The sequence below is a fragment of the Ranitomeya variabilis genome, chromosome 4 (assembly GCF_051348905.1).
Source record: "Ranitomeya variabilis isolate aRanVar5 chromosome 4, aRanVar5.hap1, whole genome shotgun sequence".
Taxonomy (NCBI): Eukaryota; Metazoa; Chordata; class Amphibia; order Anura; family Dendrobatidae; genus Ranitomeya; species Ranitomeya variabilis.
The window spans coordinates 670,415,637-670,442,622 of NC_135235.1; the positions used below are offsets into that span (position 1 = coordinate 670,415,637).

General features: G+C 44.0%; 2 protein-coding genes across 2 annotated transcripts in view; both read left to right on the forward strand.

The window, feature by feature from the left end:
• The window catches only part of LOC143766291 (uncharacterized), a 96,963-nt gene that overhangs the window by 3,526 nt on the left and 66,451 nt on the right, over window positions 1-26,986 (forward strand). The gene's annotated exons all lie outside the window — the stretch shown is intronic.
• Window positions 279-26,676, forward strand: LOC143766278 (uncharacterized). Its single transcript, XM_077253824.1, has 11 exons — window positions 279-428; window positions 554-733; window positions 817-940; window positions 1,021-1,121; window positions 1,320-1,410; window positions 13,266-13,402; window positions 13,532-13,711; window positions 13,795-13,918; window positions 14,002-14,099; window positions 14,614-14,692; window positions 24,274-26,676. Exons 1-11 carry the CDS (start codon window positions 351-353, stop codon window positions 25,782-25,784), a joined length of 2,703 nt encoding a protein of 900 aa, XP_077109939.1. The 5' UTR covers window positions 279-350; the 3' UTR covers window positions 25,785-26,676.

Genomic DNA, 26,986 nt, shown 5'->3' on the forward strand with positions numbered 1-26,986 from the left:
GCTCTGTACCAGAAAACGTAGGTCTCCATTCATCATTTTTTTAAAAGTCACTTTTCTTTTTTGGTCTCGCGGCATTCATTGAAGGTTTTGGCTCCAAATTCTTCAAAATGGTGCAAGTGGTTCATTCATTTTGTGCAAAAATGCAAATGTTCTTAGGGGAAAAAAGTGTCAAGTTTTGCTAAATAGCACCAAATTTGGCTAGTGATTGAATATAAAGTCTCCAGTATTTGTATTATTTCATTGGATTCTTTATGATTTTCCATATTCTTTTCATTCAGGTCCGTACAATATCGGATCCTCTCAGTGAATATCTTTTATATAAGAGAATTTCCCTGAATTACCCATAAAGGATGGATAAGGACAGGGACAAGAAGGCGGAGAGGATATTACACCTCACCCTAGAGATCCTCTTCCGGCTTACTGGAGAGGTGAGAGATTCTGATGACGTCACATTACATCATTCTTATCTATGGGAATAACAGACAGAACTGGAGAGGTGAGGACTCTGGAAATGTCTGTCGTGAGATTTATTAACGTATCTCTCCATAACCAGGATTACACAGTAGTGAAGAAGACCTCTAGTGAGCGCTGTCAGGACCCTGTGTCTGAGGGATGGGGAAGACCCCTGAGCCCAATCATGGGGCCTCCATCTCACCCCCTCATACATGAGGACATCAATGACCAGAAGATCCTAGAACTCACCTACAAGATGATTGAGCTGCTGACTGGAGAGGTGACACTGCTGGGAATGCTGGGACATTATATAGTAACGCTATGAAGGGATCGGGGGGATGACGGTATCATTGTATGTGTCAGGTTTCTATAAGGTGTCAGGATGTCGCTGTCTATTTCTCCATGGAGGAGTGGGAGTATTTAGAAGGACACAAAGATCTGTACAAGGACATCATGATGGCGGTTCCCCAGCCCCTCACATCACCAGGTAATAAGTGCTAAATACACACGGCCTATAATTATCTGTATGTAAAGAATGAATTCAGTCCCTGTTTGTGTTTTCTGCAGTTCTATCCAGTAAGAGGACAACACCAGAGAGATGTCCCCGTCCTCTTCTTCTTCCACAGGACTGTAAACAAGAAGATCCCAATGTTCCTCAGGATCATCAGGTAGATGGAGAGAAGGTGTCATGAGATCTCCCCTATGATGTGTAGATGCCTCTGTTGGTCTTGTGCTCAGTCTTGTTTTATCCACCAGTATTATATGATTTATACTTGTGTAATGAGAACGGTGGAGATGGCAGGATTAGAGCTGATCATAGATGTGACTTCTCCATCTGTCGGTGACTTTTACAATATTTGTTTCAGGATGAAGATCTGACCCATATTAATACTACAGAGACAGATGTGAGGAGTGATGAGCGGTGTAAAGAAGAGATTCTTACAGATAACTGCCCAGGTGAGTAGTGGCCTCTGTATTTACTTATTCACCGTTTGGTATAATTTTGTTTTTGATTTTGCAGATTTTTTATTGAATTTGTATTCTGTTTTGTGAACATACCTCACAAGCTGCGCTCTTCACAGTAGTTTATTAAGCAATTGCTGGGGGTCTCAAAACCTGGAAATCTACCGATCTGCTGTCACTTAAAGAGGACCTCTCACAGTTTTTTTTAGTTTAAACTGTTTATGTCACCAAAAAGGGACAGAGGTACGAATTAGTAGTTAGCGTAGATACAGTTCTAATTCAAGTGTTCTGGTTTTCTAAGTTTTTTCTATTTACATAATTTCATGTGTTACTATTGATCCAACAGCTTTAATAATCATAATATAACGTTGGTTATAGACGACAGCTGTATTTTACTTCAAGCTTAATAATACGCAGTTTATATGTACTACATTTTATGTTCGGCATTCTTGGATGCAAAATGTTGTAACACTACTATTTTGTTGTTAATAAACGAATTTAAAAAAAAAAAAAAGGGACAGAGGGGCACGTTACAACTAAGAAGCTAAGTCTGCAGCTTCACTTTAGCACCAAGATTACATTAATAGGTTGCGGCTTCACAAAAGAATGCACTATAGGGCATTAACCGGATACATGGAGCATTAGTGTTGTGATATTCACTCTCCTTGTGGGGTTTTGAAAAGCGCAACTCTTAAAGAGGCTGATAAGAACGTCCAGCAGCTGCTGCTCTGAGAGCCAGAAGATCTCCCAACGTACTATACTAAAAGGAAGACGGAAAAGCAGATTATCTGCTGCACTGCTGGTAAGTATACCAAAAGCGTGGTATTGTAAAGATATACAAAGCTTTTTAACGACTACATTTGGGAGTCTATGAAAATTTTATCTAACCTTGACTACTATGGTGCCATCTCTTGAGAGAGGACATGTCACCCTCACTTTTAGGATTGAAGCATGGCTTCATTATAAATTGAAGGTAAGGGAAAAAGAGCTTGCATTCTAACATTAGATATGACCCTTGCTCATCTACAACCACCTGCAGTGAACAGGTAATTAAAGTAGGTTATCTGATGAGAGCAGACACAAAATCTGTGTATGAGGATACAAATTTATCATCTGTTGAGATGTCTTCCTGTATTCAAAGGTATTACAGGCAGATGGGATAGCACCAGATTACAGTTATGAGTATTGTTTTTTGCGAACGGAATAGGTCCTATAGCTATGGGACACATATTTTTGGCATTGTGGCCCCTAGATGAAAGCAATGCATGTGCTTAAATTGTGGCGCAGCCTGTCGATCTGCCCTGAATTAACATAGGCCAGATGGATAATGTTATATATGTAATGTTTCATATCTATCGAAAGGTAAAATCATGATAGGAAATATGGCATTAATATTTCCCACCTGGGACCTCCAGGGGTGCAGATATCCTGAAGGTTGGCGATGTCCTAATTTTTTGGGACCTAGCCACATACCATTCACCTGCCCCATCTGAGGTCACCAAAGTGAGGTAAAAGAGGTTGACTTTTTTCTAATAAATGCAGATTGTGAATTATAAACCAAGCGGAATGCTCTTCTCTATGAAGTCCGGCGCCATTTCCCTGACATCAGGTCTAGTAATTTTCTTTTGTTATCCCTTTCAATTTTCATGTAATTGCATATACTGTACTGTTTTGTCCCCTTTTTGTAACATCTTCTGTATATATTATTTTATGAACACTGCCTACTAGTCGGATTAAAAACATAAACTTTAATAACTTTGTTTCTCTTCCTCTATAAACCACATCCCTGAAGCTTTGTGAGGTCATATGTTACCAGCAATGGGTTTCCATTGGGTTATTTCAGAGATTGATGGTGACCGTACTTAAGTGTGTATATATGATACTAGCTATTGAACTCGTTCTATGCCCGGGTGGCGAGCATTTATATTGGTATATGGTCTCCATCCTAGTATGTGCTGCTTCCATCCTGCGCCCTAATCTTGTCATGTGCTGCTCCCATCTTGTGCCCCTATCTTGTCATATGCTGCTGCCATCCTGCGCCCCCTTCCTGTCATGTGCAGCCCCCATCCTGCGCCCTCATCCTGTTTTGTGCGCCTCCATCTTGTCTTGTGCTACTCTCTTCCTGTGCCCTCATCCTGTCTTGTGCTCCCATCCTGCACCCCAATCCTGTCATGTGCTCCCATTCTGCGCCCCAATCCTGTCATGTGGTGCACCCATCCTACGCCCCCATGCTGTCATGTGCTGCTCCCATCCTGCGCCCCCATTTTGTCATGTGATGCTCCAATCCTGCGCCCCCATCCTGTCATGTGCTGCTCCCATCCTGCACCGGAGGACCAATATGCCCTTCCAGGACTGTGCCAATTATATGTCACAATCAGAGATTGATCGTAGCATTTACATTTGTTAAGCAGTAGCGATAAGAGTTCCAACAGTTCTTCTTAGGGCTCGCTCATTCTAGCCTATTTTTGGTCCGTGTCCTGTCATTAAAAAAACAAACCGCACTTGTAGATGAGTGATTTTCTCCTTCGTCTCATTGGGGGACACAGGACTGTGGGTGTATGCTACTGCTGCCAGGAGGCTGACACTAAGTAGACAAAAAAAAAATAAGCTCCTCCTCCGCAGTATACACCCTGACACTGACCGAGACAGATCCAGTTCATGCTTGGTGTCCGTAGGATGCACATCTCTGGGTTTTCCCAGATCTATTTTTTTTTCTCCTTTTATTTATGAAGATGAGACAGGGGCGACGGACCCTTTTGAAGGGGTCCGATCTCCTCAAACCAACAACGGGCGAGCACGTGGAGTGTCGCCTCCACGTATTCTCTTCTGCAACGTGGGACCTTTTGCCAGACTAATCCCTGACCACCCTAAGGTAACGAAACCCTAGGTTGTACAGGCACACATGGTCTGTCCGTGCAGCCTCCACTTCATCACCAATGCGCTGACAGTGGTGATTAAAAGAGGCAGACTGTCCCTCTCCTCACCCCCTGAAGGGGTGAATATATGTGTGTGTATGTGTATATATATATATATATATATATATATATATATATATATATATATATATATATATATATATATATATATATATATATATATATATACTCACCGGCCACTTTATTAGGTACACCATGCTAGTAACGGGTTGGACCCCCTTTTGCCTTCAGAACTGCCTCAATTCTTCGTGGCATAGATTCAACAAGGTGCTGGAAGCATTCCTCAGAGATTTTGGTCCATATTGACATGATGGCATCACACAGTTGCCGCAGATTTGTCGGCTGCACATCCCAAAGATGCTCCATACAAGGCAGGATGGATCCATGCTTTCATGTTGTTTACGCCAAATTCTGACCCTACCATCCGAATGTCGCAGCAGAAATCGAGACTCATCAGACCAAGCAACGTTTTTCCAATCTTCTACTGTCCAATTTCGATGAGCTTGTACAAATTGTAGCCTCAGTTTCCTGTTCTTAGCTGAAAGGAGTGGTACCCGGTGTGGTCTTCTGCTGCTGTAGCCCATCTGCCTCAAAGTTCGACGCACTGTGCGTTCAGAGATGCTCTTAGGCCTACCTTGGTTGTAACGGGTGGCGATTTGAGTCACTGTTGCCTTTCTATCAGCTCGAACCAGTCTGCCCATTCTCCTCTGACCTCTGGCATCAACAAGGCATTTCCGCCCACAGAACTGCCGCTCACTGGATTTTTTTTCTTTTTCGGACCATTCTCTGTAAACCCTAGAGATGGTTGTGCGTGAAAATCCCAGTAGATCAGCAGTTTCTGAAATACTCAGACCAGCCCTTCTGGCACCAACAACCATGCCACGTTCAAAGGCACTCAAATCACCTTTCTTCCCCATACTGATGCTCGGTTTGAACTGCAGGAGATTGTCTTGACCATGTCTACATGCCTAAATGCACTGAGTTGCCGCCATGTGATTGGCTGATTAGAAATTAAGTGTTAACAAGAAGTTGGACAGGTGTACCTAATAAAGTGGCCGGTGAGTGTGTGTATATATATATATATATATATATATATATATATATATATATATATATATATATATATATATATATATATATATATATATATATACATATATATACACACACACACACACACACACACACACACACACACACACACACACACACACACACACACCTTCTTTCTGACCTTAGGATTTGTCGGGAGGCTGGGGGGGGCTCCTGCACCAACGCACGGCTCATTTCGGCTGGTGCAGCGGTGCCATACTGCGGGGAGTTCCCGGCGCTGTCTTCCGGGTGCCTCCTAGCTCGGCGTGCGCTGCTTATTTTAGTGCCCACCGCCTAGGGACGCGGGCAGAAGTCCCGCCTCTTTCGGCCACGTCTCCTTCCGGGCACACCCCTTCTCCCTGGATGAGCTCAGAGAATAAAATTTAGGCCCCGGCTTCGGCCTATCGCGGGCCGTAGGCCGGAAACTCCTCCCCCATTCGGGCGCATCCGCTCTCTTATCGAGCGCATAATTGGGATAGCGCTGAAGCACTTTTCGGTAACAGGCTCTACGGGACGCACGGGGACACCGGACTGGGGTAAGTGCTACTCCTCCCAGCCTGACAGCGGGGTGAGGATTATAGCAGCAGCAGAGTCACCATGTCTAGAAAGACTAAGACTCATACGGTTTTATATACCTCATGTGTTACCTGTCGGTCCACTTTTCCGCATGCCCAGAGTAACAGTCTCTGTGAGGCCTGCGATTCCGAACGCGCTCAGGAGCTCCCCCTGTGACCCTGTCCAGTGTGTCTGTACCTGAGACTGCGGTATCGCCCCCTGAATGGGTCGCGTCCTTAACGCAATCTATGGCGTCCCGAACAAAGGCGATCGAGTCCCTTCAGACCCCGGCTGTGGCCAGGGACAGCGGTTCGTCTGTCTTGGAAAGGTCCTCCGGTTCACAGGAACCTCCGGCCTGCAGGGGCCGTGCTCCCTCTAGGCAGTCGCGGGGGAGACGAACCCACACAGCGTCTCCCGGTCCGTCGGGTGCATCTGTATCTTTGAGTTCTGTCTCTCGTTCTCCCTCACCTGTGGAAATGAGTGAACACGGTTCAGACTATGATTCCGAAGGGTCTCTTGATTTAGATTACCAGGAATCAGTAGACAGCCTCATCGAGGCCGTTAACCAAACCCTGGGAGTAGAGCAGGGCCGGACTGGCCATAGGGCAGTTCTGGCATTTGCCAGAGGGGCCGCCCCCTGCCGTGGGCCGCTCCCTCTGCAGGAGCACCATTGATGTGACAGGACAGGAGCCGCTCAGGAGAAGAAGGAGGCGCGGTCTCAACTGCTCTGTACATGTGAGCAGCAGCAGTGGGACACAGGAGTCCACAGTGAGAAGGAAGGCAAGGTGGGGGGGAAGGGAGGCATTTATCCCCGGCCATGTCCCAGCTCCTGCTCATGGCCGGCGGGGATAATTTACATACATACCTCTCTAGGAGGCCGCACCAGATCCATATCGCCAGCACTGCTGCTGTCTGGCATTCAGCCAATGAAAACAAGCAGGGGAGCTACAGAAACCAATGAGGAGGTGGGCGGGGCCAGTGCTGTGAGGAGAAAAAGACTGGAAGATCCCAGCACTGAGCTCCTCCAATAGCAGCTGCAGCGTTCCCTCCTCTGCCGGATCAGTGCTGGAGGATGCACGGCCGAGAGCAGGACAGGAGGGCCCAGGCCTGTGTGTGCAATCACTAGCAACAGAGCTGAAATCCCCTGCTCCTAGGATGCATCATCAGATGAAGAAATCCAGCTGCCTGCAGGAAGGAGTGAGTATATATGTATATGCTCAATGTGTAAACTGTGTATATGTGCAGGTCATGTGTCTGTAGTTTGAGTATGTGTATATATGTACTGTGTGTATGTGTATGTGTATATATATATATATATATATATGCACCTTATGTGTCTGTATATGTACTGTATGTGTGAGTGTATATGTACTGTAATGCTGCAGAATCATGACCCCCCAGGCTGCCCACCCTGTATGTCCGTGACTTGCATTTTACTGCACTGTGTTGCAGATTTGTGCACACTATTATATTTTTAAAGGGAACATATCACCAGTGTTTGAGTCTGTCAACAAATGCAGCCGCCCTTACCTTCTCTGTGCTGCCTTAGGGTATGTGCACACGGGGCGTATTTGGTCTGGATTTGCTGTGGCTTGAACGCGGCGTACAGCCGCAGTGTCGAGATGTTACAGCACAGTGGAGGGGATTTTATAAAATCCCATCTCCACTATGCGTTCAGGGATGCGGGTGATGACACACCCAAAATTACGCACATGCAACGCGTCTTTATAGACTGCAGCATGTCTATCTTGCGGAGACAATCAGTCTCCACAAAATAAATATCCCTCCCTGTCCTATGTATAGATACAATGCGGTATCACCGCATGTACAAAAGGGGGCAGCGTTTTTGGCAGAGCCGGGATCCACTGTGTCCAAAGCGCTGCCAGTACACAGCATGGAAACATACCCCACACCAACATGTATATTGACTCCTGACCCCCTGCTTACCCCCAAACAAAACACTTTGGGTTGTTGTATTTAAAGGGAACCTGTCACCCCCCCAGGCGTTATAAACTAAAAGAGCCACCTTGTGTAGCACTAATGCTGCATTCTGTCAAGGTGGCTCTTTTAGTTGTGCTCCCTTTCAATGCTAAAATAATAATTTTTATAATTTGTCCCTGATACCTCGAATTTGTCCGGGGGGGCATGTCTTTTCCCCCCCTAACACAAATGCCTCCCAGCAGTCACTCAATACTCTCTGCCTTCATTAACGTCCCACTGGGGCTCCCGGATTTACCGCCTTGCCAGTGACCACAGCGGTGTGTCCCTCACTTCCCAGACGACCTTCCACGGTCGGAGCAGCAGCCGCAACAGCGACCACTTTGAGGAAGTTAGCACGCAGCTGTCGCCCGTGTGTCCTGCTGCGGTCCCGATGCCTGCTCTGTAAGTTCGAAGAACAACGCAAACTGCTGATTCTATCAGATGAGAGAATATACATTGCCGTCTGCATTGGCCCTTAGACCGGTGTCACACTTGCAATGCGAGAAACTCACTCGAGTCTCTTGCTTCCATACCCGGCACTGCCGTCATCACTTGGGAGTGGAGCGTTCAGGTGCATTGAAATACATGCAGCCGCACACTCCGGTCCCTACTGCCGGCGACAGTGCCGGAAGTGAGAGACTCGCAAGTGTGACCCTGGCCTTAGAATGATTCTTGTATTCAGCATTTGCTGGATGCTGTAGCCTAGTGTTTGTATCTAGGGTATGTGCACACAGCATTTTATTTCAAGTGGCAGAGCTGCTTCAGGAAAGCATCTCAAGTCTTTTACCTGAAGGCGCCATGTTTTTCTGTGCCACCGACGTCTTTTCACGATAGTTTCTGTTATAGTTGCAAGTGACACTGTGCTACTTCTTTTAATGGCCTCAGTTTCCAAGCACTGAAGCAGTTGAAAGAAGTAACAACATACGGAGCAGGTAAAGCAATGTCGTTTTACATTGCTGTGCACCAAGTTCATGTTATGCGGCAGGTTTGAGGTGCTTTTTCAGGTGGGGGGTGCCTGCCGCAATCCACCTGAAAAAGATGTGTGCACACACCCTTACCTTGGTTCTGCAGCCACAAAATACATGCATCCCAACAAGAAAACGATCTGTCCAGTCTCGTTTTTTAAAAGTTACCTCTGCTGCTTCTGTAAGGAAGGTAAGACATCGGTAAACTGATTAATGAGTCACTACATATGGCCCGGTAATGTGTGCTTGCCCCCAGACTGAAACTTAAGTGATTTTCACTTAAGAAAAAAATTAATTAAAAGCTTCTCCTATACATTACAATGTTAATCACGGACCACGCAGAGTGTACACTGGTGCTGTCTATGTGCTGTCCGTGATTGGCACAGGTTCATAGACCTGTATAGGTCATTTTGTCTGCGACAACGATAAAAAACGAAAAATGTCTCTGATTTTTATTTGGGGACAGTCTGCAAAGGCATATGGGCATGTGAGCAGCACCATAGACTATAATGGAAAATAAACAATGTCCTGTTCTCGGGAGCGCAAGTCTGGGGCAATATGCTATCAGGAACCTTGATTTTTAAGCCGGCTAAAAATCGTCTCACGTGACTAATAATCATTTTGCTCTTACATCAGGTGATTACTGACCTATTTAAATGAGCAATAATCAGCAAGACGCACCAACACACATTTCATGATTATTGGCTCATCTAAGTTGGCCATAATTCAGTGGCTGTTGGCTATGCAGGTCCGCAACACAAAACGTTTTGATTGTATGCTGCTGACCTGTACTTGGACTATCTAGAGAGCAAGATTACAGAAGTTACAAGACGTGGGCCTGTGTGCTTAAAAATGCCAGGGCTGAATTTCAGTCCCAGTCCGGCCCTGGAGTAGAGGACATAGCCACCTTGACTTCTGGTCATAAGGTGTCTTTTAAAAAATTCAAGCAACCTCATAAGGTGTTTTCCACTCATCCTGAGTTTGAGGATTTAGTCCAACGCCACATGGAGCGACCGGACAGACGTTTTTCAGGTCAGAAGGCTCTAGGTGCAAGATACCCTTTCTCACCTGAGCTACGTAAGAAATGGGCAGAATCCCCTTCGGTGGATCCCCCCGTGTCCCATTTGGCCTCTAACACGCTGATATCTCTGCTCCTGCTCCTGCTCTGCTCCAATGGCTCCTCTATTAGAGATCCGACTGAGCGGTTCATAGAACCATTGACCTGGCTAGCCAAAGCCATAATATGGTGGACAATGAGTTCCTCTCTGCAGCAGGGGAAGTCTTTTCCCCCAGCCCATTGGCTGGTAGTCACAACAGACGCCAGTCTACTCGGTTGGGGAGAAGTGTTTTGCCAACGCACAGCCCAAGGACGCTGGTCCTCAAGGGAGTCATCTCTCCCGATCAATCTGTTGGAGATAAGGGCGATTCGGCTGGCTCTGCAGCACTTTCATCACTTTCTGGTGGGCCGTCCTGACCGGATTCAATTGGGCAAAGCCACGGCTGTGGCATACATAAATCATCAGGGGGGCACCCACAGCAGGGCTGCCATGCACAAAGTAAAACAAGTCCTCTGCTGGGCCGAGAAAAACCACTCGGTGATCTCGGCAGTCCACATTCCGGGCAAGGAAAACTGGGCAGCGGATTTTCTCAGCTGGCAGGGCCTTGCTTCCGGGGAATGGTCTCTTCATCCCGACATTTTTCAGCAGATATGCCAACGCTGGAGAACCCTGGACGTGAATCTGATGGCTTCCGGGTTGAATGCCAAAGCACCCAGGTTAGTCGCTCAGTATCGAGATCCACAAGCAATCGCCGTAGATGCATTAGTCCTTTCTTGGAACCAATTTCGTCTCCCATATCTGTTTCCCCCTCTGGCGCTGCTCCCAAAGGTAGTCAGAAAGGTCAAGACAGAAGGAGTCCCAGAAATCCTAGTGGCTCCAGATTGGCCTCGTCGGTCAAGACCTAGTACAGCTGCTCGCCGAAATTCCTTGGCGGCTTCCAGTGCGACCAGATCTTCTGTCGCAGGGCCCGATATTCCACCAGAACTTAGAGGCCCTACGTTTAACGGCTTGGCCATTGAATCTTGGTTTTCACAAAAAGTAGCATCTACTATGATTAACGCCCGGAAATCCGTCTCAGCGCGTATTTATCATCACACCTGGAAAGTTTTCCTCTCATGTTGCAGGAAGCGAGGTCTTCTTCCTCTACGGTTCTCCATTCCTAACATTTTAGCATTTCTCCAAGCTGGTCTGGATTCAGAACTTGCACCAAGTACTCTTAGAAGGCAAATATCAGTCTTCTCGGTTCTTTTTCAGCGCAAGAGTGCTATCAATTCACAAGTAAAAACTTTCTTGCAGGGAGTCTCTCACATGGTACCTCCTTACATGGCCCCCTGGAAGCTTGGGATCTTAATTTGGTCTTTAATGCTTTACAGGAAGCTCCTTTTGAGCCTCTCCAAGACGTCTCTTTAACGTACCTTTCTTGGAAGGTTCTGTTCTTGGTAGCCATAACCTCCATTAGGCGGGTATCAGAACTGGCGGCCCTGTCCTGTCAGGCTCCGTTTTTACAGTTTCATCAGAATAAGGTGGTGCTCAGGCCAGCACCTTCCTTTTTGCCAAAGGTGGTTTCCTCATTTCACATCAACGAGGACATTGTCTTACCTTCTTTTCTTCCGGCACCAACGCACCGTGTGGAAAAAGCTCTCCATACGCTGGACCTAGTGAGAGCTCTGAGAAGATCCGTTTCTCAGACTGCATCTTTTCGGCAGACGGATGTGCTGTTCATTCGTCCTGTGGGTCATAGGAAGGGACTCGCAGCCTCAAGATCGACCTTAGCCAGATGGATACGATCCACTATTCAGGAGGCCTACCACATCAAGAGCATGGCCGTCCCGGCTGGGATCAGGGCGCACTCCACTCGAGCAGTAGGGGCTTCCTGGGTGCTTCGGCACCAGGCATCGGCAGAACAGGTTTGCAAGGCGGCGACTTAGTCCAGTCTGCACACCTTTTCCAAGCATTATAACATCCATACTCAGGCCTCTGCTGATGCAAGTCTGGGAAGAAGGATTCTTCAGGCTGCGGTAGCACACCTATAGGCGGTAAGTGCCTAGGGGTTTATTCCGTTGAGTCTTCTTCCCACCCTGGGACTGCTTTGAGACGAAGTAGAAATATGGATTTTTGTGTTACTCACCGTAAAATCCTTTTCTCCGAGTCGCTCATTGGGGGACACAGCTCCCACCCTGTTAGTCTCTTGGATTTTCTTTTTTGATTGTTTTTTTCAGTCGGTGGAGTTATTCTAGACATGTTGTTCTTGCATTAATGCTGTTTTATTTTTTTTCTCCTACTGCTTTTGCACCAAACTGGATCTGTCTGGGTCAGTGTCAGGGTGTATACTGCGGAGGAGGAGCTAATTTTTATTTTTTTTTATCTACTTAGTGTCAGCCTCCTGGCGGCAGTAGCATACACCCACAGTCCTGTGTCCCCCAATGAGTGACTCGGAGAAAAGGTTTTACGGTGAGTAACACAAAAATCCATATTTTCTTTTCAGTAACCAAAACAACGTGTGGAAAATAAAAAATCACAGCATGCATGAGTTTCTTAAGTAAATCGAATGCGCCTGGTCCTTTTAAGTCTACAGCTGTGCAAAAAATTGTTTTCCAAACAATCATCGTACAGCATCCATTTCAATCATACAAGTTTTTTTTTGCATGAAACGCTGATAACATTTTATACGGCCGTGTGAACCTGGCCCTAGAGGCAATTACATCACAGGGAGATAAGGGATCCAAGTAGAAAGCTAATGAGTTTTCCCTACGCTGAATATTTTTGATAGGACCTTGGTCACACCCAGTCTGCTGGTATTACGTTTAAATGATTTTTTTAAGCCCCTTTTCTTTTTTTGCATCGTGGTATTTATTAAGTTTTCTTTTGCTCCAAATTGTTCAAAATGGTGCAAGTGGTTCATTCATTTTCCACAGAAGGAAAATGTCTTAAGGCAAAAATTCTCACATTTTGCTTAATGGCAAAAAAATTGCATAAAAATATCTAAGATACATAAAGTAGCTCGGAGGTGAACTAGAGTTTATTTGTGACAAATTTTGTGATTTTTTTTTTTAAAAAGTTGCGGTTGATTGGCAAAAAACATCTGGAAACCCCAAACCACTGCCTCAATGGTGAACAATAAAAAAAAAAAAAAAAAAAAAAAAAAAGAGAGCAAAAAACAGGTGAACACTTAAAAAATAGTGACATGCCAAACATTTTAGCATAATTTCTGCAGTTAGTGATTGGATATAAAGTCTTCAGTAATTGTATTATTACCCATTCAGGTGTTTATAATATTGGAGACCTTCTATATAAGAGGATATCCCTGACTGACCCATCAAAAATGGAAAGGAAAACTGAGAAGATGGCAGAGAGGAAATTACACCTCACCCTTGAAATCCTCTTCCGGCTTACTGGAGAGGTGAGAGATTCTGATGACGTCACATTACATCATTCTTATCTATGGGAATAACAGATGGACAGAACTAGAGAGGTGAGGACTCTGGAAATGTCTTCAGTGAGATTTATTAATGTGTCTCTCCTTAAACAGGATTACATTGTAGTGAAGAAGACATCTAGTGAGCGCTGTCAGGACCCTGTGTCTGAGGGATGGGGAAGACCCCTGAGCCCAATCACAGGGCCTCCACCTCATCCCCTCATACATAAGAACATCAGTGACCAGAAGATCCTAGAACTCACCTACAAGATGACTGAGCTGCTGACTGGAGAGGTGACACTGCTGGGAATGCTGGGACATTATACAGTAATGCTATGAAGGGTTCAGAGGGATGACGGTATCATTGTATGTCTCAGGTTCCTGTAAGATGTCAGGATGTCTCCATCTATTTCTCCCTGGAGGAGTGGGAGTATTTAGAAAGACACAAAGATCTGTACAAGGACGTCATGATGGATGTTCCCCATCCCCTCACATCACCAGGTAACAGACAGGACTAAATGCACAAGGCCTATAATTATCTGTATGTAAAGAATGAATTCAGTCCCTGTATGTGTTTCCTCCAGATCTATCCAGTAAGAGGACAACACCAGAGAGATGTCCCCATCCTCTTCTTCCACAGGACTGTAAACAAGAAAATACCAATGTTCCCCAGGATTATCAGGTAGATGAAGAGAAGGTGTCATGAGATCTCCCTTATGATGTGTAGACGGCTGTGTATGTCTTGTGCTCAGTCTTGTTTTATCCACCAGTATTATATGTTTTATACTTGTGTAATAAGAATGGTGGAGATGACAGGATTAGAGCTGATCATTAGTGATGAGTGAGTGTACTTGTTGCTCGGGTTTTCCCGAGCACGCTCGGGTGATCTACGAGTATTTATTACTCGGAGATTTAGTTTTCATCGCCTCAGTTGCATGATTTACGGCTGCCAGACAGGCTGAATACATGCGAGGAAAGCCTGTTTGTTAGGGAATTCCCACATGTATTCAGCCTGTCTAGCAGTCGTAAATCATGCTGCTGAGGTGATGAAAACTAAGTCTCCGAGTAATAACAAATACTCGTAGATCACCCGAGCGTGCTCGGGAAAACCCGAGCAACGAGTATACTCGCTCATCACTACTGATCATAGATGTGACTTCTTCATCTGTCTGTGAATTTTACAATATTTGTTTCAGGCTGAAGATCTGACCCATATTAATACTACAGAGACATATGTGACGGGTGATGAGCAGTGTAAAGAGGAGATTCCTACAGGTAACCCCCCAAATGAGTAATGTCTCTTATATTTTCTTATTCACCGTTTGGTCCAATTTTTTTTTTAATTTTGTAGACTTTCTATTGAATTTGTGTTTTGTGTTGCGCACCTACCTCACAATCTATGTATTTTTCACCAGTTTATTAAGAAATTGGTGCTGGTCTCTGGACCTGGACATCCATCGATCTGCTGGCAATTGAAGAGAACCTTTCATAATATTTTTTAGTTTAAACTGTATGTATCACTAAAAAGGGGCAGAGGGGCTGATTACAACAGTTTTTTTTCCACTAAATTGAGGAGATCTAGGCTATTAAAGTTTAGGGTGTCCGATATATAAATTTCCCTTTCAGCCAAATCTCCCCTTCAACAAAAAGGGTGTTAACAGATATTCCACTAGGGAAAGGGATTACAGTTTATACCCTTATGACACTAGTCAATCATGCGAAGGGTGAGAAAACAAAAGTTTAGAGAATGTCAAAACAGGCATTTTTAGCTGTATTTAGCTGAGAACTCTTCACCTGCGTTCCTTCTTGTCATTACAATGTGGGGAGAGGAGGAGTGCTGCAGGGTGGAGAGCCTGCAGCATTGACCATCATCATGTGAGCAGCATTTCTCACATACAGCACTCTGAATCCAGTTTGGTCCACCGCGGTCTTCTCTGCTGTTATCTTAATAGTGTCAATGTGACGACACAGCGGGGGTTAATTATCCTTCATTATTATTATGCCACATGTACAGTTTTTTTTGGGTCAGTAGGTCAAGGGACATGAGTCATTGTTTCTTGTTAGACTGTCCTTTGGACCTTGTATGTTAATTTGTGGAATGCCTGCTGATTACGTATTGCATCAGCTCTCTGTGGTGTATTAGGGTGCTTTCACACTAGCGTCGTACGACACACGTCGCAATGCGTCGTTTTTGAGAAAAACCGCATCCTGCAAAGTTGCCCGCAGGATGCGTTTTTTTCTCCATAGGCTTGCATTAGCGACGCATTGCCACATGTCGCATCCGTCGTGCAACAGATGCGTCGTGTTTTGGCGGACCGTTGGCACAAAAAAAGTTACATGTAGCATTTTTTTGTGCGTCGTGTCCGCCATTTCCGACCGCGCATGCGCGGCCGGAACTCCGCCCTTCCCGGATATTACAATGGGGCAGCGGATGCGTTGTAAAACTGCATGCACTGCCCCATTGTGCTTTTTTTTCTCAGCATGCGTCGGTTTGTCGGCACGACGCTAGTGTGAAAGTAGCCTTAGTCTGCACAACTTGGAGGAAATTTATGTAGTCTAATTGAACAATCAAACAGTGAGGGATTACCTTCCCCCACCCTCCTCCAATCCTGTGGGACAATGCCCTGAAATATGAGCTGTGGGATATAAAAGGGCGCTGCTCCTGTCGCTAGTGTGACTCTACAGGATGTCAGCCCTGGATCTGCGGTTCCAGCTGGTGGAATACAGATCTCCCCTCCCCTTCCCATCACTGAGGCCACAAAGTCATTAGGAGAACCCAGGTTTGGGCAGTCAGGTCACCCTCATGAGAATACTTGGTGGCAGCGGTGGAACACTACTCAGGCCGTCTGATCTAGGAGAGTTGCAGAGGACTGGTGTTCGTAGTCACTGTTTAAGGGCTCTACAACCAGGAAGGCATATAGGCAGACACAGCAGAGACCATAGGTGATGCGTACACAGCATGTTTCGAACGCCACCATGTCCAATCCCACCAGCTCGGTTTTAGTAAGAGGACTGGAGTGGATACACAGCCAAAACAGGAAACGGAAACTAAAGCAGCTATGCTAGTTTTGACGGATCGAATACCATGCCACCGACACTCTGTCGGACTTGATCCAAGAATTGGTCCTTTGGGATGCCCAGAACGTCGTGGAGAAAGAAGGGGGTGACCCAGAGGAATTTAACTGCTTTCCAGATCAAGAACCAGTGGCAGTCTGAAAAACAACCCAATCCCAAACAGCCTGAATCCAGGCATTTGTTGGTCATACTGGTGCTTGGAACCTCAAGCAGGGAGAGGGCCTGTGTTATGGAATAAGTTTTGGGAGTTCCAGTTCCCCTATCGCCAGCGCCGGCCCCTATGTCCATGATAGTCCACCACCAAGAAAATAATTTCGGCTGCAGAGATGTGCCAGTTCATCAACATCAACGTGCCCACAGGAGATTGGGCCATATGCCTGTGGACTGATTTGACTGGCTGGGCCCAGGATGCTGTCCGGTTGCTTAGACCTCGGGACTGCCTTTAATATGAGACTATTAAGTACACCCTGTTGGCCCTTTTTACCACCACTCCTCAGAGATATTGCACCAAGTACCGGACGTTATCTTGTCAGGGGGCCTCCTATGTAGAATTTGGCAGTCAACACCGACGACACTGCAACCGCTGGCTCAATGGTTGGGCTCCTTACTCTGCTGCTGCCTTCTGGGACGTGATCGTGTTCTAACAACTTATGGAGAAGACAGTCCTAGAAATACGAGGGTAGGTACGCAAACGGAAGCCCGACACCCCAGAGCAAGCAGCCCGCCTGGCTGACGAATTTACAGCTAATGGACCACACTGAAGACCCGACATGCCCACCGATCCCAGGAGACCCCTCAACTAAGGATTCAAGCAATCACATAAGCAGGACTATTCCGATACCAAGTAGAAACCCCACCAGGAAAAAGATTTACAAACAGAATCTGTGATTTGTCCAACCCACCACGCTGTTATATGTGCAGGTGCCTTGGACACATGCCCAAAGATTGTCTCCGTCAACATCTGTCAAGACGAGTATCAACCTCTGAGGGACACTACCCCCGGGATACACCAGCATTGGAGAAAGTGATATATCTGGTCCACACTCTATTGCAGTTTAGAAACCCTACAGCAGCCAACCTCCATTGCCACATCCAGCCAGTCAAGGTTGGTGACATCCAGATCCAGGGACTTCGGGACCCCGGGTCTTCCATCACCTTGGTCAGCCCAGATATTGTCCCCCGATAACACCATATACCAGGCCGCCAAGCGACCATCTCCCTGGCTGGAGGTCAGTGCTCGCACATCCCCTTGGCATGTGTGCAGTTGGACTGGGGCTCATGGACGGCCTCACCACACCTGTTATTTTGGAAAATGACCTAGGAGAGGGGCTGTCCTGCCAGTTTGTCACACTATTCACCCGTAACCAAGCCAAGCAACACCCTGATGCGGATCCTTCTGCCACCCCTTCCGAGGATAACTCACACTCCACTTGTCCAGTGTGTCATCACCGAATGGGAGAACCCCTTATAATAATAATAATAATAATAATTTTTATTTATATAGCGCCAACATATTCCGCAGCGCTTTACAACTTATAGAGGGGACTTGTACAGACAATAGACATTACAGCATAACAGAAATCACAGTTCAAAACAGATACCAGGAGGAGTGAGGGCCCTGCTCGCAAGCTTACAAACTATGAGGAAAAGGGGAGACACGAGAGGTGGATGGTGACAATTGCTTTAGTTATTTGGACCAGCCATAGTGTAAAGGTACCGTCACATTAAGCGACGCTGCAGCGATAGCGACAGCGATGCTGATCGCTGCAGCGTCGCTGTTTGATCGCTGGAGAGCTGTCACACAGACCGCTCTCCAGCGACCAACGATGCCGAGGTCCCCGGGTAACCAGGGTAAGCATCGGGTTGCTAAGCGCAGGGCCGCGCTTAGTAACCCGATGTTTACCCTGGTTACCAGCGTAAAAGTTAAAAAAACAAACGGCACATACTCACCAGCGCGTCCCCCAGCCTCTGCTTCCTGACACTGACTGAGCTCCGGCCCTAACAGCACAGCGGTGACGTCACCGCTGTGCTTTCACTTTCAGTTTAGGGCCGGCGCTCAGTCAGTGTCAGGAAGCAGAGGCTGGGGGACGCGCTGGTGAGTATGTGCTGTTTGTTTTTTTAACTTTTACGCTGGTAACCAGGGTAAACATCGGGTTACTAAGCGCGGCCCTGCGCTTAGTAACCCGATGTTTACCCTGGTTACCAGTGTAAAATATCGCTGGTATCCTTGCTTTTGCTGTCAAACACGGCGATACACGGCGACCTAGCGACCAAATAAAGTGCAGACCTTCTAGCAGCGACCAGCAATTTCACAGCGGGATCCAGATCGCTGCTGCGTGTCAAATACAGCGATATCGCTATCCAGGTCGCTGCAACGTCACGGATCGCTGGCGATATCGCCTAGTGTGACGGTACCTTAAGGCTCGGGTGTTCATGTAAAGCTGCATGAACCAGTTAACAGCCTAAGTATGTAGCAGTACAGACACAGAGTGCTATTAACTGCATAAAGTGTATGAGAACACGATGCAAGGAACCTGATTATGTGTTTTGTTTTTTCTATTTTTAATAGGCCACACAGGGATAGTTAGGTTAATGCGTTGAGGCGGTAGGCCAGTCTGAACAAATGCGTTTTTAGGGCACGCTTAGCCAACCCCAGCCGCAACTGAAAAAATTCCTCCTTTCCCTGGTCGACTTTGCCACTTACTAACCAGAGGCTGTTTCCCTGTCATCCATAGATGCAGCAACAAAATACGGCTGGAGAGATCAGCGAAAATAGGGTCTTATCCAGTACAGATAGAATTAATATAGTCAGATTCTACTCACCAGATGGAGCAATAGATAAAGCGTGTAAAAATATCCGTTGCAGCAGATCCACGGGTCAGCAAGTGACTGTACTGTAGATAGATGAAAGGGAGAATGTGGATATGGTCCACGCTGCCGAATAATTGAAGGTCCAAAGTGTTTCACATAAAGAATGCTGGTTTATTCAATGTGTTTCAAAGTCTGAATGACTTCTTCATCAGGAAATACCACATTAATACCAATAATACCAATGGTATTAATGTGGTATTTCCTGATGAAGAAGTCATTCAGACTAACAAATACACAATACAGACAATATACACATAACAGACATCAAATACACCATACAGGCAACAAAAACACAATAAAGACCACAAACCCACAATACAGAAAACAAAAACCTAATATGAACAACAAATACACAGTACCGACAAAAAACTCTATAAATACCTAAAATAATTCCAATAAATAGTGAAATACTATACTACCAAATATACAGTGAAACAATTACCAACATACAGTGCCCAAATATGTACCAAGAAATCCCTTCAAATTAATACTAATATACAATGCTCAGAAATACCAATTTACAATGCCCTAGCAATACAGAACAAAATCGATACTCAAGGATAGTGTAGTATCAAAATATTACCAACCAAAAAGAGCAATACACAGTGGCAAAATAATACTAAAATACAGTTCACAAATCAAATAATGCCAGCCAAATTAAACTGACTGTACGTGTAATACAAACCAAATACTGTTATACAGTTCTCAAATACCAACATAGTGCTCAAATCATACCAAAATGTTCCAATATACAGTGCATAATACCAGCCAAATACCAATATATAGTGCCCAAATATTAGAAAACCAAATACTGATGTACAGTGTTCATATAATACCAATAAAGGAAATACCAACATAGATTTCCCAAATAATACTAATATACAATCCCTAAATAATACAGATTTAAAGTGCCCGAGTATTACAAATCAAATAATGACGACAAATAATACCTGCAAAATAATACCAGCCATATAATACCAATATACAATACTCAAGTTATACTGACATACAGTGCCCAAGGAATTCCGTTCAAGTAATAAAACATCCTTTCTCTTCCATTCTGGTTGATGTAAAACTCCATGCTGATTCTCCTGGATCTCGCTGCAGAATTTGACAATGTGGATCAACAGCTCCTCCTCACTATTCTCTATATCGGCTCCTTTTAAACATCCAAAAATTATCCATTTTGGGGAGTTTTTAGTTAGGTTTATGCCATGCAGGGCTGGGTCCCTTCTCAGAAAAGAAAAAAAGACAGACAAGCAAAGCATTTCTGGCTGTTTAGGGGCGTTGGCTGCAGCAGCAGTAGCACAGTATGAAACATAATTGACAGGCAGGAGATGTCTGGGTTTGTAAGGGCTTTAGCGCTGGCTGCTTTGTCTGTACAGTTTGGATCATGATGAACAAGCAGGAAGTGGCATCATCGGGCTGTTAATAAGTAACCAGTCCCCCCACTGTCAACCATTGGTAGATCTAATCATTGGAATTATCTCTGTTACCCACCTGTCCTGACTAGGCTCAGCTACCGTCTCCTCTGGCCTCTGCTGTGCTGTACTTCAGGTTTTACAAGTTGGCCGATGGATCTTTTTGACTTCATCTCTTCTTAGGCCAGTTAGAAACACATCCTAGTCTTAGCATTGCGACTTAAGAGTTCATTTGTGTGGAGTGTTCCAAAATTCTTTTGCTTCGTGTTGTCATGTTGCTTTTCTCCAGTAATTCCTGCAGACTCAGTCCTGTTAATTAATCTGCTGTTACCCAATTTTGGATTAACCCTTATGTTTCAGTAAGCATGATGATGTTATTAGACTCATCAGTTTGTTTAGTCCTTCCAAATCTCCTATAATTTATGCAGCCTCTCAGTCCTACCAGTTAACCCTCTACTAGCCACCTGGATTAACCCATTGGTTGCTGTAAGCATATTAACTCTTATAGTTCATATCGTGCATTTATCCATGCAAAATACTGGAGGTTCTTCTACATTCCTGTGTACTGCTTTGCCTATTCCCTCTGTTCTGACCCTATAGTTTATCTTGTGCCCTCCAGCCTAATGCCAATACCCTGATTCCATGTTCACACCTTGACCTGTGGCTTTGTGAATCCACCTCACCAGGTGAGCCTAACAAGCTGTAGGTGTGTGAACATAGATCTACAGTATGCTGGATTCATTTTAACAAATGTAAGGTTTTCCATACTTGCGAAGGACAGTCTTATCTTTTTTTGGTGGAACAGTCCCATCTGTCGCTCTTAATGCCCTCTCTGACATTACATGGGAAGCTGAACAAGGCAACAGACAAATGTCACTTTTTGCCAAATTCTGCACCTTGTCCAATTTTTTGACATACATGGCTAGTCTGAGAGAACAAACGGCCCACAACTAGTTAAAAGGCTAATTTACATATGAAAAACAGTTTATAACGATTTTTCTTAACCATGTGTTTAGGTGTCAAACCCCCTTTTCCCACCTCCCATAATGCTTGTGGGTTGGAGGGCATGGGAGACCTGTGTGGTTCCCTTTTAAAATCTATCCTATTGTAACACACTAATTCTCTCTGCTGTTGGACACTCTGTATAAAGTGCATTTTGTCTATTATGTCTCTTATCTCTGTGGCGGAGAGCTAGTCAAAAGCAATTTCAACTTTCTAGTAACATTCGGATCAATTAAATTGATGGTTGCTCCGCTATCTAGAAGTGTTGAAATGAAAACAAACAAACATAGCAACAAAATCTTGAATAAATCGAGGAAATATCGGTTCATCTAGATATGTTTCCACAAAGCCACCGAGACGAAATTGAAATCAAATGCTGAAATCTTTGCTCTGAGAATTTGTAGCTGTCAAGATTCCGCCCATAGGTGTGTCTGGAAGCAGTGAGTGCCAATTCAGGCTTCCAATCTAAAACACGGGCATGTTCACCTGTCAGTATATTGAGTGACAGTTCATCCGTCCAATCAAGGCAAGGACGTACCGTGGCTTCCTTCATGTGGTCTGCTGTTCTAGCAATTACCTGACTATTTAGCTGGCTTTATGTCTTCAATTAACGTCAGGTGTAGCTTTTCTCAAATGTTATGCGCTTGCTCTGTTTTCTGTGTCATTGTATTTGATCTTGGCTGCCTGACCTTGGACCTTGCCTTTTGACAATCTGTTTTCCTTAGCCTTTTGTCTTGGTCCTCTACTTTCCCTTAATTCTGACCTCAGACTGTTACCTGACTACACCTCTGCCTTTTCTCTTTGTTTCTGGCAAGCCCTCTTGGTATTTGACCCCAGACCTCTTGACTACCCAGCCTCACTGCTTGATCGTGAGTAGTGACTAGCGTCACAGTGAAGTGCAGGAGCATGCCAAGTACATTATAGCATAATCAAGTGACAGTATAGCAAAGATATTGTACATACAAATATATTTTTTCAAGCACAGCTTTATATTTTCTGTGCCCCATTTCTTATTGAAATCCTGCTTAATATGGGATCAGCAGATAGACATTAGTTAAAGAGAGTAATTGGTACTTATTCTAACATGTCATGTTTCAGCCTCTATGCGTTTCACAACTACTGCATCATCAGGAGGCAAGAAAAATTGATGCAGCATGGTTTCCCCTATGGTTCTCTATGATGGAATTGGTTTCTAGTGAATAAATACTTGCAATACATTGCTATTTTGGTCCTTATTGGATTCATTGCTAAGATCTGGTACCTGGTTGACCATTTCTTCTGCTTTTCTGTGTGTATTATAAATATCTAAAGTAGGGCACACCAGGGAAATAAGGGACAGCTGCCGAGGTAAGCAGGAAATCAGAAAAGGACACAGAATAGGGGTAGTCCAGGATTATATATATTTTTATTGTTTTGTGTGAATTTCACAAATCTCAGACTCTGACTCCTCAATTTCCTTGACTTCCAACTTCACAGCACTACCTCAGTACTGAGCATGTACAAAAAGTGCAGCACAGATTCATCTCCACTAAAAGCCGAGATCTTTAGATCAGGAATTGAATAGACATTTATAGGACATTTCATAACTATCTCAAATTCTTATGAAAACATTTGCAGCACATCCTGCACTGAACTACTGCACCCAATTTATTACATATTTTAGAAGTCATAGTCAATCCATTTTATGCCGACTCCAACGCCACCAAAATGGACACCGACTCCACCACTCCAACTCCACAACCCTGGTTGTTAGTCCCTTTTTAATAACATTTAAGAAAATTTACATTTTAATTTGGGGTCTTCTTATAGCCACAAGTTATAATTAAGCCATGCTTCAATTCTCAATGTGAAGGAGACATGTCCCCTCTTAGGGTATGTTTCCACGTTACGGATGGGCGGCGGGTACGCCGCAGCGGCGAAGCCGCTCGGCGCTAAGCCCCGTCCCCTTTCTGGGACGCGATCATGCCGGATGTGTTAACTCTTCACATCCGGGATGATCGCTCGCTCCCATAGCGCCCTGTGATATGCCTTGTGGGGACGCTGCGTCCCCGCAAGGCATACTGACATGCTGCGATCTGAAAAGACGCGCAGCATGTCCGGAGTCGCAGGGCCGCCGCGTGCGGGTTTCCACGCATAGTGGAGACGGGATTTCATAAAATCCCCTCCACTATGCTGGAACATCTGGACGCTGCTTTTTTGACGCTGCAGCTCTGCGCAGCGTCAAAAAAGCAGCGTTTCCTGACCGTGGAAACATACCCTTACGAGATGGCTTTATGGTTTTTGATCCCATTTTACCATTACAACTATGATGGCTAGCTCTAGAAGAGAAATTAAAAATTGACATAGCAAAATCTTTTTGGCTTAATAACATAATCTATTAGTTCTTGCATTGACGTCAGTCAACTGATTTTTATTACAATTTATTTTAAAAGGAAGCAGTTATTAAAAAAAAAATAAAAGTAATGCATATATTTTTTTTCTTGGCAGATGAATGTGCATCAGAGGGACAACTGATATTTACTGATTTTGAAGCAGCTGATTATGGTATCACACCATATATATATGAAGAGCATCACATTATTCCAGATCTCCTGCCAGCCCTTCACAGCAAACATTTATCATATATTCCTTATCAAGAGGTTCTATTTTTTGATTCATTACAGACTGTTAAACGAAATAAAAATAACAAAAGGGATGCGGAATATGAAAAAGCTCATACAATGGAGAAACCATTTTCATGTTCAGAATGTGGGAAATGTTTTACCAAGAAAACCTATCTTACTGTACATCAGAGAGTTCACTCAGGGGAAAAGCCATTTTCATGTGAGGAATGTGGAAAATGTTTTAATTGCAGAGGAGATCTTGTTAAACATAAAAGAACGCACACAAGGGAGAAACCATTTTCATGTTCAGAATGTGGGAAATGTTTTACAAATAAAACAAACCTTACAATACATCAGAGAATTCACACAGGAGAGAAGCCATTTTCATGTCATGAATGTGGAAAATGTTTTACTTCCAATGGAGATCTTATTAAACATAAGAGAACTCACACAGGGGAGAAGCCATTTTCATGTCCAGAATGTGGGAAATGTTTTTCAAAGAAAGGAAATCTTACTATACATCTTAAAACTCACACAGGGGAGAAGCCATTTTCATGTCACGAATGTGGAAAATGTTTTATTTGCAAAGGAGACCTTGTTAAACATCAGCGAACTCATACAGGGGAAAGACCGTTTTCATGTTCAGAATGTGGGAAATGTTTTATGAAGAAAAAATATCTAACTGTACATCAGAGAAGTCACACAGGGGAGAAACTGTTTTCATGTCCAGTATGTGAGAGATGTTTTACATACAAAACAAATCTAGTTGCACATCAGAAAATTCACACAGGGGAGAAGCCATTTTCATGTCCGGAATGTGGGAAATGTTTTAACAAGAAAGCAAATTTTTTTTCACATCAGAGAAGTCACACAGGGGAGAAGCCATTCTCATGTCCAGAATGTGGTAAATGTTTTACTTGCAAAGGAGATCTTATTAAACATAAACGAATTCACACAGGGGAGAAGCCATTTCCATGTCATGAATGTGGGAAATGTTTTACTATAAAAGCAAGTCTTACTGCACATCAGAGAAGTCACACAGGGGAGAAGCCATTTTCATGTCATGAATGTGGGAAATGTTTTACTTGCAAAAGAGATCTTGTTAAACACAACAGAGCTCACACAGGGGAGAAGCCATTTTCATGTCCAGAATGTGGGAAATATTTTACCTACAAAACAAGTCTTGTTACACATCTGAGAATTCACACAGGGGAGAAGCCATTTTCATGTCACGAATGTGGGAAATGTTTTACTCAAAAAGGAGATCTTATTAAACATAAAAGAATTCACACAGGGGAGAAGCCGTTTTCATGTTCAGAATGTGGAAAATGTTTTACAACAAAATCAAGCCTTACTGTACATCTGAGAACTCATATAGGTGAGAAGCTATTTTAATGTTCTGAATGTGGGAATTGTTCCTGTAAATCCACTTTTGTTATGAATCAAAGGATACATAGAGAGGAGAAGCCATTTTCACAATGATAATAGGAAAATGTTTAAAAAAGAAATTACATTTTGTTAAACATCATAGAAATTTCACAGAGATGTAGCCATTTCTTATTTTATAAAATTATTTAATTGATGAAATGTATAAGACAAGTTACAGTAAAAATTAAGTCACAAGTCTTCAAGGGGAAGCAATTTAAAACACTAAATGATAATGATTAGGAAAATGTACTGTATGCAATGATCAATAACCATCAGCACGTAGAATGCATATAACAATCCTACATATTTCAATGCATATATAGAATACTTAACTATTATATGAACACTACAACTGCATCTTAAAGAGGTTGACCAGTCCTTCTGTGGTATACATGATCGGGACAGTTGCTGAGACAAACATCAGACAACAGGCATCTAATAATTATGGTGTCTTATTAATCAGATGAGACCAACTGGATGGTCTCCTCTTCAGCTGTCCTAATCAAGTTCAATAGCATCTACCTGCACCTGATACCAGACCACATGGTAGAGAGAGGTATCAGATCATCTCTTTAAAACTAGTAACCTAATAATAATAATAATAATAATAATTTTATTTATATAAATATGATTAATAAACATTTACCTTTAATACTAATATCCATCTGTTTGCATCTTTATTTTTATTGTTTGTATGTTAAGATAGTGCTTTCGGACCTGCATAATTGAGGGAGAGCTGGTATGGAGTTTGTATAGAAATATTGAAACAAGAATTATATTCCTTATCTCGGGTTTCTTAAAGTGTACTGTAATGATATTACGAATGTCATTCCAAGTACCCTTCTCCCTACACTAGATAGCTTTTCTTTTCATTTTACCAGCTCCTCAGTTCCCCCTGTCACAGCTGCATGCCCCCTCAGTCTGCCTGTGAAACCCTATACCACTCTTCCCCCCTCCCTCAAAAACTTGTTGGTTAGAAGAAACCAGTTATTTGTTTGAGACATGTGATCCCTTTGGGTATGAGAGGGTTGTTCCAGATGAGATAACTTGACCCTCAAGTAGTAATATAGGGTTGAAACTTACATTTTTATAATGTGCATCCATAGAGCAATCACACAGTGATTTTTCTAAGCCCCAACACCAGCAGAATCTGATAAATAGATTTCTGC

What these genes read in the sequence shown, in the direction of transcription:
- LOC143766278 (XM_077253824.1), top strand. Translation starts at nt 351, where the DNA reads ATGGATAAGGACAGGGACAAGAAGGCGGAGAGGATATTACACCTCACC. An exon ending in TCTTACAGATAACTGCCCAG is followed by an intron (nt 1,411 to 13,265) that starts GTGAGTAGTGGC and finishes TTACCCATTCAG; the next exon opens with GTGTTTATAATATTGGAGAC. An exon ending in ATGTTCCCCAGGATTATCAG is followed by an intron (nt 14,100 to 14,613) that starts GTAGATGAAGAG and finishes TATTTGTTTCAG; the next exon opens with GCTGAAGATCTGACCCATAT.